The 17,007-nt window shown below is 37.0% G+C and overlaps 1 protein-coding gene across 13 annotated transcripts in view; it reads right to left on the bottom strand.

Annotated features, from left to right (window-relative positions):
* The window catches only part of HSPB11 (heat shock protein family B (small) member 11), a 31,482-nt gene extending 14,574 nt beyond the window's left edge, over positions 1-16,908 (bottom strand). Inside the window, exons 1-3 of one of the 13 annotated variants that reach the window (XM_043876866.1) lie at positions 16,867-16,908; positions 7,897-7,967; positions 7,077-7,189 (exon numbers count right to left, since the gene is read on the bottom strand). In XM_043876866.1, the coding sequence (XP_043732801.1) occupies positions 7,077-7,174 (98 nt within the window). In that variant the 5' untranslated portion in view covers positions 7,175-7,189; positions 7,897-7,967; positions 16,867-16,908. The other 12 variants (XM_043876862.1, XM_043876865.1, XM_043876861.1 and 9 more) reach the window with 12 other exon arrangements.
* Between the last annotated feature and the right edge of the window lie 99 nt (positions 16,909-17,007).

Here is a 17,007-nt window from a genome sequence, read left to right as displayed (position 1 = left end):
AAAACATTCTCTGTTTTAAGTATTTATGCTATTACCTTCCTTTAATAAATTGATTTAGCTACATCCCACAAATGTGGCTATATATATATATTTTTCATTATCATTCAGTTATAAATATTTTCTAATATCCCTTGTGATTTCTTCTTTGACACATTGGTTCTTTTGAAGTGCCATATTTGATTTCTAAGTTTTGGGTGTATCTAGATGCCTTTATGTTATTTATTTCTAATTTAATTACATAACGGTCAGAGAACATATTCTTTTCCTTCCCAGCTTAACTGAGATATAATTGACATGTAACATTATGTAACTTTAAGGTGTACAAACACTGTGTGAAAGCCGCTCAGTCATGTCTGACTCTTTGCAACCCCATGGACTACACAGTCCATGGAATCCTCTAGGCCAGAATACTGAAGTGGGTAGCCTATCCCTTCTTCAGGGGATCTTCCCAGACCTGGGATCGAACCCAGGTCTCCTGCATTGCAGGTGGATTCTTTACCAGTTGAACCACAAGGGAAGCCCAAACAAACACTATGATTTGATATAACACATATACTGCAAAATGATTACCCAATAAAGTTAGTTAACACATACATCACCTCACATAACTACCATTTTGGGGGAGAACATATTCTTTAAGATTTCGGTCTTTTGAAATTTATCAAGATTTATTTAATGGCCCAGTTCATTTCAGTGAAAGTTCAATATACATGTATCATTGATGATTGTAATGTTCTATAAATGCAAAAGTTAAGGTAACCAATAATGTTATGTGGATCATCTAATTTTTACTAATTTTTTTGTCTAGTTGCTCTTTCATTCCTGAAAGGTGTTAAAATCTCCAACACCTTGACTGTGAATCCAAAGACCATATATGAATTATTCCATTGACATGAAATGTCTGTATAAGCAAGTCTATAGGGACAAATGGAGAAGGACATGGCAAGCCACTCCAGTGTTCTTGCCTGGAGAATCCCAGGGACGGGGGAGCCTGGTGGGCTGCCGTCTATGGGGTCGCACAGAGTCAGACATGACTTAAGCGACTCAGCAGCAGGAGCAGCATAGGGACAAAAGTTAGACTAGTGGTTGTCTAGGGCTGGTAGGGAGAGGGGGTGGTTGTGAAGGGGTATGAGGTTTTCTTTTGGGATGCTGAAATGTTCTAAAATGGATTGTGCAGATGGCTGCATAATTCTGAATATGTTGGAAGCTGTTGAATTGTATATCCTAAATGGGTGAATTTTATGGTATGAGAATAATACATCAATAAAGCTATTACAAAAAAGAAAAGAATAGAATCAGTGTCTCCTAACTCACAATTCTTGATTTTTATACTATGTTTAATATTTTATGATTTATTTTTATTTACATTTAAATGGTTAAAATTTTATTCATTTAAATAAATTAAATAATTTTTACTTGCCCTGTGCTTTCTCTTGGGTGCCTTTAATGAACATGATCAATATAATAATACCAAAGATATACAGAGATGCACTTGGTTTTTAAAATAACATATAACTGAATTGCCATTAAGTATAATGACATCTTTAAAATAGTAATTTCCTTTAAAATAAGGCCTTATGGCTGCTGACTGTTCAACATATATTATCTCTACGTGATAATAAGAAAAAAGTCATGAAATTTTTTCCACAATTCTCAGTCAGGGAAAGTGTTATTAGCCCCATTTTTCACACCAGGAAACTGAGGCTTAAAGAATAACATATATTCTTAGTCCAAAGTAACACACACAGTTCACTTACTCAGGAATTTTAACTGCAAATCCACCATTCTTCTACATTATGCCAAAGGAACCAATTCTCTCTCCTACTTTTTCAGAACTCATTCGTTTCTTGTGTAGAATTTTTCTCCTTTTCGTTGACATGTTAAATACCAAGGGTCAAATATAGAGTCACGAGGAAGTAGAAATATAATCACTTTTAAAAACTATTTCTGGGGAAATTAAGAATTGGGGACACTGTCCTTTAGGGGCAAATTTATAGTATTGTTTTCTCCAAATAACTCTATGGTTACTTCCATTTAGATAAATCAACTTATGAGCAGATAATAAATTTTACTATCTACCATATAAAGTCTATCTGGATTTGTTGGAAATGGATATGAATTAAGTCTCTGATATGCTCTGTTCATATATCAGGTTAGTAACTACTTTATTCCATATAGTTTTCTATCAGTTTAGTTCAGCTGCTCAGTCATGTCAGACTGTGACCCCATGAACGGCTGCATGCTAGGCTTCCCTGTCCCTCACCAAGTCCTGCAGCTTGCTCAAACTCATGTCCATCGGGTTGGTGACGCCATCCAACCATCTCATCCTCTGTCGCCCCCTTCTCCTCCTGCCCTCAGTCATTCCCAGCATCAGGGTCTTTTCAAATGAGTCAGCTCTTCGCATCAGGTGGCCAAAGTATTGGAGTTTCAGCTTCAACATCAGTCCTTCCAATGAATATTCAGCCTCAACATCAGTCCTTCCAATGAATATTCAACAGTTCAAAAGCATCAATTCTTCCACGCTCAGCTTTCTTTATGGTCCCACTCTCACATCCATATATAACTACTGGAAAAACCATAGCTTTGACTAGACAGACCTTTGTCAGCAAAGTAATGTCTCTGCTTTTTAATATGCTGTCTAGGTTTGTCATAGCTTTTCTTCCAAGGAGCAAGTGTCTTTTAATTTTACAGCTGCAGTCACCATCTGCAGTGATTCTGGAGCCCAGGAAAAGAAAATCTGTCATTGTTACCACTGTTTCCCCATCTATTTGCCATGAAGTCGTGGGACTGGATGCCATGATCTTAGTTTTTTGAATGTTGAGTTTTAAGCCAGCTTTTTCACTCTCCTCTTTCACTTTCACCAAGAGGCTCTTTAGTTCTTCTCTTTCTGCCATAAGGATGGTGTCATCTGCATATCTAAGATTTTTGATATTTCTCCTGGCAATCTTGTTTCTATTTTGTGCTTCATGCAGCCTGGCATTTCGCATGATGTACTCTGCATATAAGTTAAATAAGCAGGGTGACAATATATAGCCTTGATGTGCTCCTTTCCCAGTTTGGAACCAGTCTGTTGTTCCATGTCCAGTTCTAACTGTTTCTTCTTAATCTGCAAACAGACTTCTCAGGAGGCAGGTAAGGTGGTCTGGTATTCCCATCTCTTGAAGAATTTTCCACAGTTTGTTGTGATCCACTCAGTAAAAGGCCTTGGTGTAGTCAATAAAGCAGATGTTTTTCTGGAACTCTCTTGCTTTTTCGATGATCCAACGGATGTTGGCAATTTGATCTCTGGTTCCTCTGCCTTTTCTAACTGCAGTTTGAACATTTGGAAGTTCTTGGTCCACGTACTGTTGAAGCCTGGCTTGGAGAATTTTGAGCATTACTTTGCTAGCGTGTCAGATGAGTGCAATGGTGCGGTAGTTTGAACATTCTTTGGCATTGCCTTTCTTTGGGATTGGAATGAAAACTGACCTGTTCCATCCCTGTGCCACTGCTGAGTTTTTCAAAGTTCCTGGCATACTGAGTGCAGCACTTTAACAGCATTATCTTTTAGGATTTGAAATAGCTCAATTGGATTTCCATCACCTCTACTAGCTTTGTTAGTAGTGATGCTTCCTAAGACCCACTTGACTTCAGACTCCAGGATGTCTGGCTCTAGGTGAGTGATCACACCATCGTGGTTATCTGGGTTGTGAAGATCTTTTTTGTATAGTTCTTCTGTGTATTCTTGCCACCTCTTCTTAATATCTTGTGCTTCTGTTAGGTCCATACCATTTCTGTCCTTTACTGTACCCATCTTTGCATGAAATGTTCCCTTGGTATCTCAAATTTTCTTGAAGATATCTCTAGTCTTTCCCATTCTGTTGTTTTCCTCTATTTCTTTGCATTGATCACCGAGGAAGGATTTTTTATCTCTTTGCTATTCTTTGGCACTCTGCATTTAGATGGGTTTATCTTTCCTTTTCTCTTTGCCTTTAGCTTCTCTTCTCAGTTATTTGTAAGGTCTCCTCAGACAACCATTTTGCCTTTTTGCATTTCTTTTTCTTGGGGATGGTCTTGATCACTGCCTCGGGTACAATGTCATGAACCTCTGTCTACAGTTCTTCAGGCACTGTATCAGATCTAATCCCTTGAATCTGTCACTTCCACTGTATAATTGTTAAGGGATTTGATTTAGGTCATATCTGAATGGTCTAGTGGTTTTCCCTACTTTTGTCAATTTAAGTCTGAATTTGTCAATGAGGAGTTCATGATCTGAGCCACAGTCAGCTCCCGGTCTTGTTTTTGCTGACTGTATAGAGCTTCTCCATCTTCGGCTGTAAAGAATAGAATCAATCTGACCATCTGGTGATGTCCATACGTAGAATCAACTCTTGTGTTGTTGGAACACCATGCTTGCTATGACCAGTGCGTTCTTTCGGCAAAACTCTGCTATGCTATGGAGTTTTGTCTAATCTAAAAAATATTACATACTTATTCATTAGCATGGACTGATAAAGCTATACTATGTATTATTCATTATGAGTAATAGCCAATCTAAATGATCTACAGACAAACTCCTGAGAAAGAAAGGTCACAAAAAAGTATAAGGTAAATTAATATTACCTTGGAAATGTGATTTATTCCAGTCAAAGACAAGAAGTATTTTCAGAAAGATCACCATTTCTGGCAAACAACTTAAGGTAAATTTCTATAGGTCTATGACCCTCATAGTAGTTTCCACATTTATATCTCTTTTCTAAGGCAGAGTTGTGTTAAATAACTATTACCTGAATTTCAGGAAGTAAAAAATTAAGGATTAAGAGGCATATATATTAAGTTTTTTATTCAAACCTTAAGTCTGAGAAATTGGGAGTTAGAAGACATGAGTGTTAGTTTTGATTCTGCCACTTGCTTATCTGTGTGATTTTGAGAAAATCATTTTACCTCTAGTCATCTTTTTTGTTGTCTTTATAATGAGGTTGAAAAAAAGATTTTTTTTTTTGCCTCTTATTCCCCAAGCTTACTGTAAGGGTCAAATAGTGTAACATCTATGAAACTATAACGCTCTATGCAAACGTACATTAACAGATGCATATACATAAGTATGTGTGACTGTATGTATGACTAATCTTTGATGATCTAATTCACAAGCTTCTGCTGCTGCTAAGTTGCTTCAGTTGTGTCCAACTCTGTGTGACCCCATGGATGGCAGCCCACCAGGCTCCCCCGTCCCTGGGATTCTCCAGGCAAGAACCCTGTAGTGGGTTGCCATTTCCTTCTCCAATGCGTGAAAGTGAAGTCGCTCAGTAGTGTCTGACTCTTACTGACCCCATGAACTCTTATTAGCCCACCATACTCCTGCTTCCATGGGATTTTCCAGGCAAGAGTATTGGAGTGGGGTGCCACTGCTTTCTCCGAATTCACAAGCTACTCGACAAATATCTTAAGACACTGTGGAATCAAAGATGAATAAGTCTTAGTGTCATGATTTCTAGAAACTTAAGGTTGAGAGAGGAGTGGTACATTAAAAATAATTATACAACAAAAGAATAAATAAGGTAATAGAGGTAAATATCAAATGCTACTGGAGCCAAACAAAAAAGTAAAGCAAAAAAAAAAAAGGTAAAGCAGCCTACCTGAAGGAAGGGACAGATGTCAGAGAGGAGATAACAACTGGGCTTAAAGAACAGGTCCACTTTCTAGAATTTTATCCAGATACATGGACTTCACAATAGAACATGAACAGCCACAAGATCTATGTTACAACTGGCTCTGCTTTCAATAGTTAGAACTAGTACCTGACCTCTCTAGACCTCTCTTACCACAAGTCTAAATGAAAGGTTTAGATAAGATGAACGCATAATTTCTTCCAGCTCTAAAATTATATGATTCTATGAGTCAAACTCAGATCACTGTACAAATACCAAGAAAGAGAACTCAAGAGGGTAATAAAGTAGCCAGAACTACTAAAAAAGGAGCTCTTCCTGGATGGACTTGGAGGTTATCTGCTTAGTGAAACAAGTCAGAGAAAGACAAATATTGTGAACCTCTTACATGTGGAATCTAAAAAATAAAACAAACTAGTGAATATAACAAAAAAGAAAGAGACTTACAGATAAAGAGAACAAACTTTCTCTTGTGGGGCGAGGGAAATGGGGAAGGGCAAGATAGGGTAGGGACTAAGACGTACAAACTACTATGAATAAAATAAATAAGCTCCAAGGATATATTGTGTAACACGGTGATTATAGCCAATACTTTATAATAACTATACATGAATATAACCTTTAAAACTGTGAATCACTACACTGTACATCTGAACTTACATGATACTGTAAATCAATTACACTTCAATTAAAATTAAAAAGTTTGTGTTTTTTGCTGCATCGTGTGACATGTGGGGTCTTAGTTCCCCATCTAGGGATCAAATTCTTGGCCCCTATAAGGAAGCGAGGAGTAATAACTATTGGACCTTGAGGGAAGTCCTATACACCTCCGTTTTGTTTTGTTTTTAAAGGAGTTCTTCCATTAACCATTTACCTTTTTCTTAGAACTTAAAAGTCTGAGAATGATATGCGTCTCTATCTAGAATAAGTTCTAGAACAGTGAAGAGTGATAACTGGAATGATATCAAGAAGCTAAGAACTGAAAAATACAGGTGGATAGCAAGAAGTGAAGCATTCAGTTCAGCAAAAATTGCTTAGACTAGAAAGAAAACAGGCAGGAGGTAGGAAGTTGTAATGTTTACATTCCTATTTACCAATAAAAATTTGGAATAAAACCAGATATTAAAATGTATACTTCCAAAAAATGAAGCAGCTGTTGTTTGAAGTTTTGCCTTGACAGACCATATTTTAAATAACTATTTTCAGAAGAAGTTCAGTTTAGAAATTATAAAGAAAATAATAAAAACCTAAATATACACAACTGAACTAGCTCCAGGATGGTACTAAAGTGGGTAATCAAGTAATTTAGTTCACCAAACATTTATTAAACTATGCTTAACAGTGCTAGTTGTAAAATACGTAATCTTAGTACTTATAGGGTTCATTGACCTAATGTTAAGACTTTAAGGAAGAAAAAAGAATAATTCTTACCCATCAATCATATTTTCAGGTGGGTGTTTTTCATCACTTGATGTAGCTAAAATAACTTCAGTCCCTTCAGAGCTTAAACAAAGATCAACTTTTCTCATCTTAAAGTGTTTAATCTGCAAGTAAAACAGTAACAAAATGGTAACAAAAACAACTTTTTTATTCTCTGAACTTCATCTGAGAAAAGGAAGAGACAGAAAGTCTGTTGCCTAGCACACAGCTTACCAACCAAGTTATTCAACCAATGGGAGGGACTCTAGCATGTTTATTTACATAAGTAAACTTCTGACTTCTCCCAGGGATAATCTGTAAGATATGAGTATTTCCAATACTCTACTCCACAAAACAAGTCCCTGACATTGACATAATTTTTCTGCTTCTAAAATTAAAAATCCTCAATAATTATCTGGAAACAGTTAATAAGCTAGAATAACATGACTTGGTAAGTTAAGTTTTTAAAAAGTATTTGTATTGTTATATTTCTGAAATTTAAAAAATACAGAGCATAAAAATAGACTTTGTAACTATTTATCCATACACTTATCAACTGAAGTAGTAAGCAACATTATTTAAATCTTAAAAAATACCCTTTTAAAAAAAATACACATTTTTTAGCAGAAATGTGAAATAAGAGAGAAGGCAACTTTTCACTTATTATTAAATTCTAAATCAGTCACTTGGTTCATGAACTTGAAGGCATTTCTGTTGGAGAGTAATATTTGAAGTTTGATAAAAAAGCATATTGAAAAAGATATTGTTGAGCTCTTCCATGAGCCCTGAGGGTAAGACAGAAGGAAGAAGAGGAGATTACATCAAAACTCACCCTCCTACTTGATCTGCTGGTGATAGGGCACAAAGCAATATATAGATGCAAAGTGACAGTGAAAGCTCTATCTGTAAAGAATTAAAAAGATGAATAGTGTTTGGAAAAGAGAGAAAGGCTTCCAATACACTTCATATGCTGGCCCAAGTATCTAACTTAAAAAAAAAAAAAAAAAAACTATTTCAAATAAACAAGAGGGTACAGTGAATACTACATATATTAAATAACTATATACCAACTTCCCAGATTTAATAAATGTTAATGTTTTGCCATATGTACTTTTTTTGTCCTTATTCCTTTCCTTGCCCAGTGGTAATAGCTATTCTGAAATTGGGAAATATTCTTCCTGACTATATTTTTATTTATTGGCCATGCTGTGTGGCACGTAGGATCTTAATTCCCCATGAAGTGTGGAGTCTTAACCACTGGATTGCCAAGGAAGTCCCTGACTATTATTTTTATACTTTTATCATATATGGTCAAGAAGATCCCCTGGAGGAGGAGATGGCAACCCACTGCAGTATTCTTGCCTGGAAAATTCCATGGACAGAGGAGCCTGGTGGACTACAGTACTGGGGTGAAAAGAGTGAGCATACATCAGTATGGACTGTTCTTTTAAAATTTAGATGTTTTCATGGTGTATATATCCCTTGTTACTTGCTTTGTTCATTCAATATTATGTCTTCAAGATTTTATTATGTTGATGTAAATCTACTTTGTTCATTTTAACTGCTGTAAAATATTTCTCCATTTCTCTAATGATGGTTATCTAGGTCTGTTCCCAATTCTTTGCTATTATGAACAAATTTATAATGCACATCTTTATGCATGTATCCATAGGCACGTGTGGGAGAAAATCTTTATAATAAAGTGTATTTTTCTTTGTAGAAGTAAAATTGTAGAACTTTAGAATTGGTATATCTCCAAGTCAATAATTGATGATTTGATCCCTAAATCTAATACAGTATCATTTGCAGTGTTTGAAAGTTTCTGCTCCCTCATATTCTCACCAACTTGGTATTGTTAGACAGTTTTGGTTAATCTCATTGGTGTGAAATGGTATCTCAGTTCGGTTTTAACTTGTATTTCCATGATTACTGAGGTTCAATACTTTTTCATGTTCACGGGCCACTCAGGCCTCTTCTTATTTGCTTTTTCCTATCTTTTGCTCATTTTCTATTAGATTTCTATTTTTCCTTCTGCCCTTTTCTTTTTGATTTGTAGAAAATTTTAAAATAAAATGTCCTGGATACAAATATTTTGTTACAGCATTGCAAATATCTTCTATACTATAGCTTGATTTTTAACTTTGTTTTTTGTTGTTGTTGTTTTTGTGTGTGTGCAAGAGCTTCTCCTCCATCATACACACCTTTGTTTTTTAACTACAACCTACATACAGAAAAGAACACAAATCATAAGTATACGGTCCAATAGATTTTCACAAGGTAAACACACCCAGTTCACCACCACCCAGACAAAGGAACGGAGTGTCACCAGCACGTGAGACAGGCCCTTCTGATGCCCTCTCCTGGTCACTAGCCCTTTCTCCTTCCCAAAGGTAGCACGGTCCTTATTTCTAACACAATAAATTTTGCCTTAACTTCATGTAAATGGAATCATACAGTTGGTACTCACTTATATTTGGCTTCTTTCACTCATTATAATGTGTCTAGAGATTTACCCGTTGTTATGTGTAGCAGAGTTGAAGTGCAACTGAGTATCCCAGTCCCTACCCAACTCAACTCCAAATAAGATCAAGGAAATCAACCCCTAAGTGGAGTTTCACAGGAAACTGGGTGTGAGCTAAAGAGCAAAAAAAGGTTTCTACGGTCTTGGGTACTTAGATTAAGCTCTGATGAAGGAAGGAACTGATCTCACTCTCAAATGTGTGAAATCAGAGGTAAGCTGAAACTATTAAAATAAAACTACAACTCGATCCAATCCTAGTATAACCCTTAGTTGGACTGACGTGATCTCTTATCCTAGCTATTAGACAAAGAAAATGTTGTATTCTCTCTGGGAAAAAAATCACCTACTTCAGTATCTGTTGTTCTTAAGCACAGTGTCAAACACACAAAATCACTTGAATAGCACAAGGAATTATAGCCATTATCTTTTAATAACTTTTAATGGAGTTACGTTATAACTTATAATCTATAAGAATACTGAACCACTATGCTATCCACCTGAGATTAAAATAATTTTGTAAAAAAAAAAAATAAAAAAAAAAAAAAAAAAAAAAAAAATAATTTTGTAAATCAACTATACTTCAATAAAAATTAAAAAATAAAACCTTTTCTAAAAAACAAAAACTTAGCAAAAAAAAAGTCATTTGAAGCAGATCTACAGAGGACCCAGGTGCTGGAATTATAAATTGACTAGCGAATTCAGTGATAAGATGCACAAAATGGGTGAACAGTAAGGGAATTAGCAGAGAAATGTAAACTATTAAAAGAAACACAATGGAAATTCCAGAACTGAAAAAATACCATATCTGAAATAAAGAATTCACTTGATGGGTTTAACATCATATTAGACACAACACAAGAAAAGGTCAGTGAACTTTAAAATAGGTCAATGGAAATAATCCAATATGAAACAGAGTAGGGGGAAACTGAAAACAAAACAGAGTACCATGTACCTGTGAAACAATATCAAACTAGTTTGAAATATCAATACATGTAATTAAAATCCCAGAAGAGGAAAACAAAGATGACATAGACGAATAATTTAATGTGATATGGCTCAAAAATATCCAAAATCTATGAAAGACATAAACCCACAGATCCAGGAAGTTCAGTGAACCTTAAGTTGGATAAAATACAAAGAAGATCCCACCAAGGCACACCTTAGTTGACTGCTGAAAATTAAAGAAAGAGAAAAAATTAAAAGCAGTCAAGCAAGAAACATCTTATATGCAGGAAAACAACAAGAATCAAAATTGACTTCTCATCATTACCAGTGGAAGCCAAAAGATAATGGAATGACATCTTTGACGTACCGAAAGAAAAAACATAGAATCTTATATTCAGTTAAAATATCCTCTAAAAGTGACAGCAAGATAAAGACAAAAACTGAAAATATTTGTTATCAGTGCAAAGAGTTGGACACAACTGAAGTGACACAGCACAGCACGCAGACCCACAGTACAAAAAATACTAAATGAAGTACCTGATGATTCCTAGTTGAATTCTGGATCTGTGGGAAGGAATGAAGAGCACTAAAGATGGTAAATATATTTACTTCTAACACAAAGATTATTAAAATTCCTAAAAGACTACTGACTAGGGGGCTTCCATGGTGGTCCAGTAGTTAAGACTCCATGCTTCCACTGCAGGGGGTGCAGTGCTTTTTTCAAACATTCTTTCTCCGTTTTTAAAAAAATCTCTTGGCTGTACTACCCAGAATGTGGGGTCTCAGCTCCTTGACGAGGAGTCAAAGCCATGCCCTGCACTGAAAGCAGAGTCTTACCCACTGGACTGCCAGGGAAGTCCCAAGAGGGCCCAGGCTTGATCCCTGTGTGTCAGGTAATTAAGATCCTGCACTGCTGTGTGGTGGGGCCAAAAAAATAAGACTACTGACTGAAGAAAAAATAATATCAAGGACCGGTGGAAATTTAACAGATGAAAGTAAGAGATACACTAATAACACAAAAGAGAAAGACAAATGAGGTTGTACTTTTTGTAAAGTTCTAATGTTGAACAAGAAGTGATATGCTAATAATTCAAAGGAGAGTAGTATGGTGAGGATACATGCTATAATCCTAGAATTAGGATAATGCAACCACTAAAAAACATAAAGAGTTACAGGAAGGAGGTCAACAGAGAAGAAAAACTGGAATACCATAAAATACATGATACATTTGAAAGGCAGAAAAGAAAAAAAGAATTAAGATGGGACAAATTGAAAATAAATTACTAGAAGACAGATTTAAATACAAATACACAGATTATTCCATTAAATGTTAGTAAATCAAATACTGTATTATCAGACTGAAGAAAAAAAAAACTAAGTACTCTTTTCAAGAGACACACTCTAAATAAGAAAGTAAAAGGACAGTATAAGATAGAATAAAATCTTAGTATCTCATCAGGTAAATTCCCCTATTGAAATTTTCTCCTATTTAAAACCAAATGGTCTTTGGTTCTATCCTTTATACATTATTACAAACAGTTTCATTAGATTATATTAAAATATTTTTTGAGATGTGGATTACATCCATTATAGACTGAATTCAATCTGTTCTGGATTCAATTCCATTATAAGTCTATAAATTGGAAAGAAGAAATATGTTTATGATAATGAGTTTTCAAATACATGGATCTGGAATATCTTTTCATTAAGACTTCTTTTAAGTCCTTAAACTATATAGTTTCCTACAAACATATCTTCACGTTTATTATAAGATTCACTCTTAGACATCTTATAGTTTCCATTATTACATAAATGGGATCTTAAAAAAAAAACAACTATTTTTTTTAAAGTCTTACTCTTTACCATACAATGAATATTTCTAACATTTCACTATTAAATGTGATGCTCACTGAAGATTTCTGTTCATTGGGTTATAGAAATTCCTTTAGTTTGTTCTTTTTATTTTTTCTTTTAAACACAAATGAACATTGAATTTTATCAAATGCTCTTTTAACATTTACTAAAGTCATCATATAGATGTTTGTACATGTTGCTAATGTGATAAATCAAGATTTTCTAATGTTATAGCATCTCCAGTTTGTAGCATAAAGTCTATCTACATGGCCAAGGTATAATATTAGTATTTTTATCCATAGTTGGATTTAGTTTGCTAGTATTTTCAGAAATTTTGCAAATATATTTCTAAGTGAAATTTGCCTATAATTTTTGTTGTTGTTGTTATTTAGTTCATGTCTGGGTTTGGAATTTAGACTGTACCCTTAACATAAAGAAGTCAGAAAGTTTCCCTTATTTTTCTGTTTGCTAGGTTATTGGATCCTATAAGTTTAGTAATGTTTGTGTGTAGATTTTTTATTATTTCAACAGTTCTTTTCAGGCTTTCGATACCTTCTTGAGTCAATTTTGAAATTTATATTCTGACAAAATTATCTATTTCTTCCTATTATTTGTTTATTGGCATGAAGTTCACTTTCTATTGTAATTCTATTGATAAAATCTAGTATTGATACTGTTAAAAAACTGTGGTAAGATTGGTCAAGAAAAAAGGCATATATGCTAGTATATTTTTTATTTTTCCTTTTTTCTTGCCAATTTTATAACAGCTTTTAATACTACTGATACCAGGGAACTGGCTTGCATGAACATTTAACCCTTAGTTTGAGGACAAGAAACCTGGTAAATTCCTGGAAATAAAGATTGAGGTACTTGGATGATAATTTTCAACAAAATTCTAAAATTATTAAAGTTTATTGTTATTAAAAGCATGGCTTTGAAAATCTAAACAAGAAAGTAGCAAAACTGGAAAGCAACTCAAAAGTTATACCAAACTTAAATATTTCTTTTTGTTTGTTTGATAGAGTTACTACCTATCAGAGATATTTCTGAACATTTCAACAAACTTCAGACCAGGTATCTCAAGATACCCTGTGGATTAGCTGAATAAACATGAATGGGTGATAGGCAGTACTTTAGGTAGATATTTATCTCTCAGAATGGTTATACTCAAAGAATAATGATTAATGGAACAGAATGAATTGTGAAGACCTCTATCCTTATCGCATTCAACATTTTTATTAATTAAGGATGGAAAAAATGTTTATCAATGTTGCAGATGACACAAAGCTGGGATGTCAGCTAATATGCTAGATGACACAATTAGCACACAAAAAGATCTCAGCAAGGTAGAAAGACAGACTGCAATGAATAAGATATTTAAAAAGAATAGTAAAGGCCTATACTCAGACTTTAAAAAGTCAGTCACACCAGGAATGATCTTGATCAGGGATTGGCCAACTACTGCCTGAGAGCCAAGTCTACCCTGACATCTGGTTTTGTATGGTCCATGAGCTAAGAATGCTTTTTAACATTTTAAAGTATTTTTCAAAATCAAAGTATTTTGTGCCACATGAAAATTATATGAAATATGAAATGCACACAGTTCAGTGTCTATGGACAGTTTTACTGGAAATGGCCACATACTTTTGTGCTATAGTGACAGAGCAGAATAGCTGTGACAAACCATAAGGCTCATAAAACCTAAAATATTTATTATCTGGTCCATTAAGAGAAAAAGTTTGCCAACCTTTCATCTATACGTATAAAAGGTAAAGGATCAGTTGATTGCAAACTCACTATAAGGCAAGAGTGTACTGTATCTGCCCCCAAAGGCAAAGGAATGTTACTTCAAATTGTATTAATAGAGTTGCGAAGGAACTATTACATTCTACCAAAATCTTTGAAAACCAACTAAGGGCCAGGCACTGTGCTAGTAATGCAAAGATACTATGTAGTAATCTTCGACTATGTACACCTAAGACAAAGACCGTGACTAAGACTTGGTTTTTGCCTTTAAGCTCAGAGTCCAGGAAGATGGCCAAGCATGAAACTAATAATCTGTTATGTGCAAATAGTGTGATCCACATCTAGAATACTGTGTTCAGTTCCAGATAGTACAATTTAAGTAGGACATTGTCAGGCTTGATATTGTTCAGAGGAGAACAAAAAGCTCATGATGATCTATAAACTATGTTAATATGGAAAAAGCTGAAAGAATATTGTTTTCAAGAAGAGGTAATTTAGTGAGAAATGTGACTGCAAGTTTTAATACCACAAATATTCATAAATAGAAAAAGGATTAGAATGCAATTCTAGTATGAATTTTAAGAAGGAAGACATATAGATATAAGAACTTTCCTACAAAGTAGATTTTTAATCTTTTCCACCCTTTAAAGTGTCCAAGAAAACTAAGTGATTATCTTTGAAAGAAACTTGCACTGGAGTTCTTTCAGACTGAATCAAATTCTAGGAAACATAGATAAGGAAACTTGAAAGCCAGGTAAAGATGGGGGCTTTAGCCTGCGGTCCAGTGGTTCACAATCGGACTGGGGGTGATTTAGCGCCCCCCACCCCCAGGGTACATTTGTCCATTTCTGGAGACAGTCTGGCCGTCATACTGGGGGCTGTGTTAGTTGCTCAGTTGTGTCCAACTATTTGCAACTCCACGGACTGTATTCTGCCAGGCTCCTCTGTCCATAGACTTCTCCAGGCAAGAATAATAGAGTCGGTAGCTATTCCCTTTTCCCAGAGATCTTCCCTAGCCAGGAATCGAACCCTGGTCTCCTGCATTGCAGACAGATTCTTTACATCTAAGCCACCAGGGAAGCCCATAGTGGGGGGAGAGGGTGATGCTACTGTCATCTAATAGCATTTGGGCATTTCATGATGCTACTAAAAACCCCTCAATGCACAGGACACTCCCCCAAAACAAGTAATTATCTGACTGAAAATGTGAATAGTGTAGAGGTGGGGAAACCCTGCGGTAATCTACTTTGGGGTGGAAACGTGGAGGTTGGAGACTTGTAAAGCAAGGAGAGAAGAGAGAACCTGCTTTACAAAAGCCTTATTTTAGGGAAATGTATCCAGCATTGATGTGTACGTAGTAGATGAATAAGGAAGAGTGTAATCTCCAAATGTTCAGTTTTCTTCTAACCTCACATTCTTACAATCTAAGTTGTCTGAAGGAAGCAAACTTTAATACAAAACTCATTTCATACCTCCTATAGCCACCAATATCCTTGCTTTTTCTCCTCTGCTGGTGGAATTATTCAAATAACAAGTAAGAAGTGGCAGATTTGGGTTCACTATAAAGCTTTTTGTTGTGGTTAACGAGAAAGAGGCAAACCAAGCCCAAAGAATCCCCCAAAACAACTCGGCAGACATGCTGCTTTGTAACTCCAAAATGCAGGTTCGGGGTGTAGTCTAACTCCTCATCCTGGGACGCCTTACTTAATTCATTTGTGTTCACTTAGGGCCTCAGTTCATTAACGGCGGTGAACTCTGGGATGCCATCCTTTGCATTTTTAAAGTTCCTTTACCCTGGACTTCCCTGATGCCTATCCTCCTCTAAACCCAGTGCCACTTAGCCACCCTTTCACCTCCAGTTCAAAGCCATTTCAAGACCTCCAAGAGCCCCAAACACATACTTTTGGACGCCCGGCCCCAATTACATAAAATATACGAGCCCATATCCTATTAATACATCAAATATAACCCTTAAGTATACGGGTTACGTTCCAGTTGATAGGTTACATCTTGATAGATTTACTAATTTCGATTCTGAATTGATTTCCCCTTTTGGGGGGTCAAAACATTATTTCTGCCTTCCAAAATGTTCGTGGGCTGCCACTACTGTCTCCAGGACTCAGAGAACAGACCTGCGTCAGGCTTCCACCATCCGGGTCCCTCAGCACCCGCCCGCCGTCCTCCGCCTCCTCTCCGCGCGTCTCCTCACAATAACCCGCCACGCTCGGTCGCTCCCTCCCCCACAAGCATCCCCCTCCTACGACCTCGTCCAGCCAGGGTCCCACCTCCCCCAGGGCTGGCCGCACCGCCCTGCTCGCCTCAGCTTCCGGTTAGCTCCAAGCTCGCGGAACGCGGGGAGTCGGGATCTCACTACAGCCCCGCCCTCAGCCCCGCCCCTCCCCCCTCTCCGCAGGCCTCCAAGGAGTTCGCTGGCGAGCAAGTCCTATTCCCGGCTCTTCGCTCCACCACGCCCCACAGGCTCCGCCCGCCCCGCCCCACCCTGCGCTGCGTGCCCGCCCCCAGCCCCGCCCCAGCCCCGCCCCCTCACGCCTAGCCGTCGAGATCCGGTCGCGCACAGCTGTACTCCCGGCTCCTACGCACCACCTCGCCTGCAGGCCCCGCCCTCAGACCACGCCCCCGTGCTCTTTACCGCGCGGGTTGAGCTCCGTAGCCCCGCCCAAGGCCCTTTCACTAGGCAAGGACCTTTCCCTAGGCAAGGGCAGGAGCACACGTAACCTTCCTTCACCGAGCAAAGCTAGATCCCTGGGGCCTGTGAGACCCAGGCGACCCGCCCTCGCGCGAGCACGCACGCGCAGTCCTCATATCTCCCAGCTCGGAGCCCTCGGTCCTCAGGTCGCCGGCCTTGGGCCCGGCCCC

Source organism: Cervus elaphus, chromosome 20, assembly GCF_910594005.1.
Source record: "Cervus elaphus chromosome 20, mCerEla1.1, whole genome shotgun sequence".
Classification (NCBI taxonomy): Eukaryota; Metazoa; Chordata; class Mammalia; order Artiodactyla; family Cervidae; genus Cervus; species Cervus elaphus.
The sequence above is the reverse complement of the archived record's forward strand: the minus strand, read 5'-3'. Positions and strand labels throughout refer to the sequence as shown.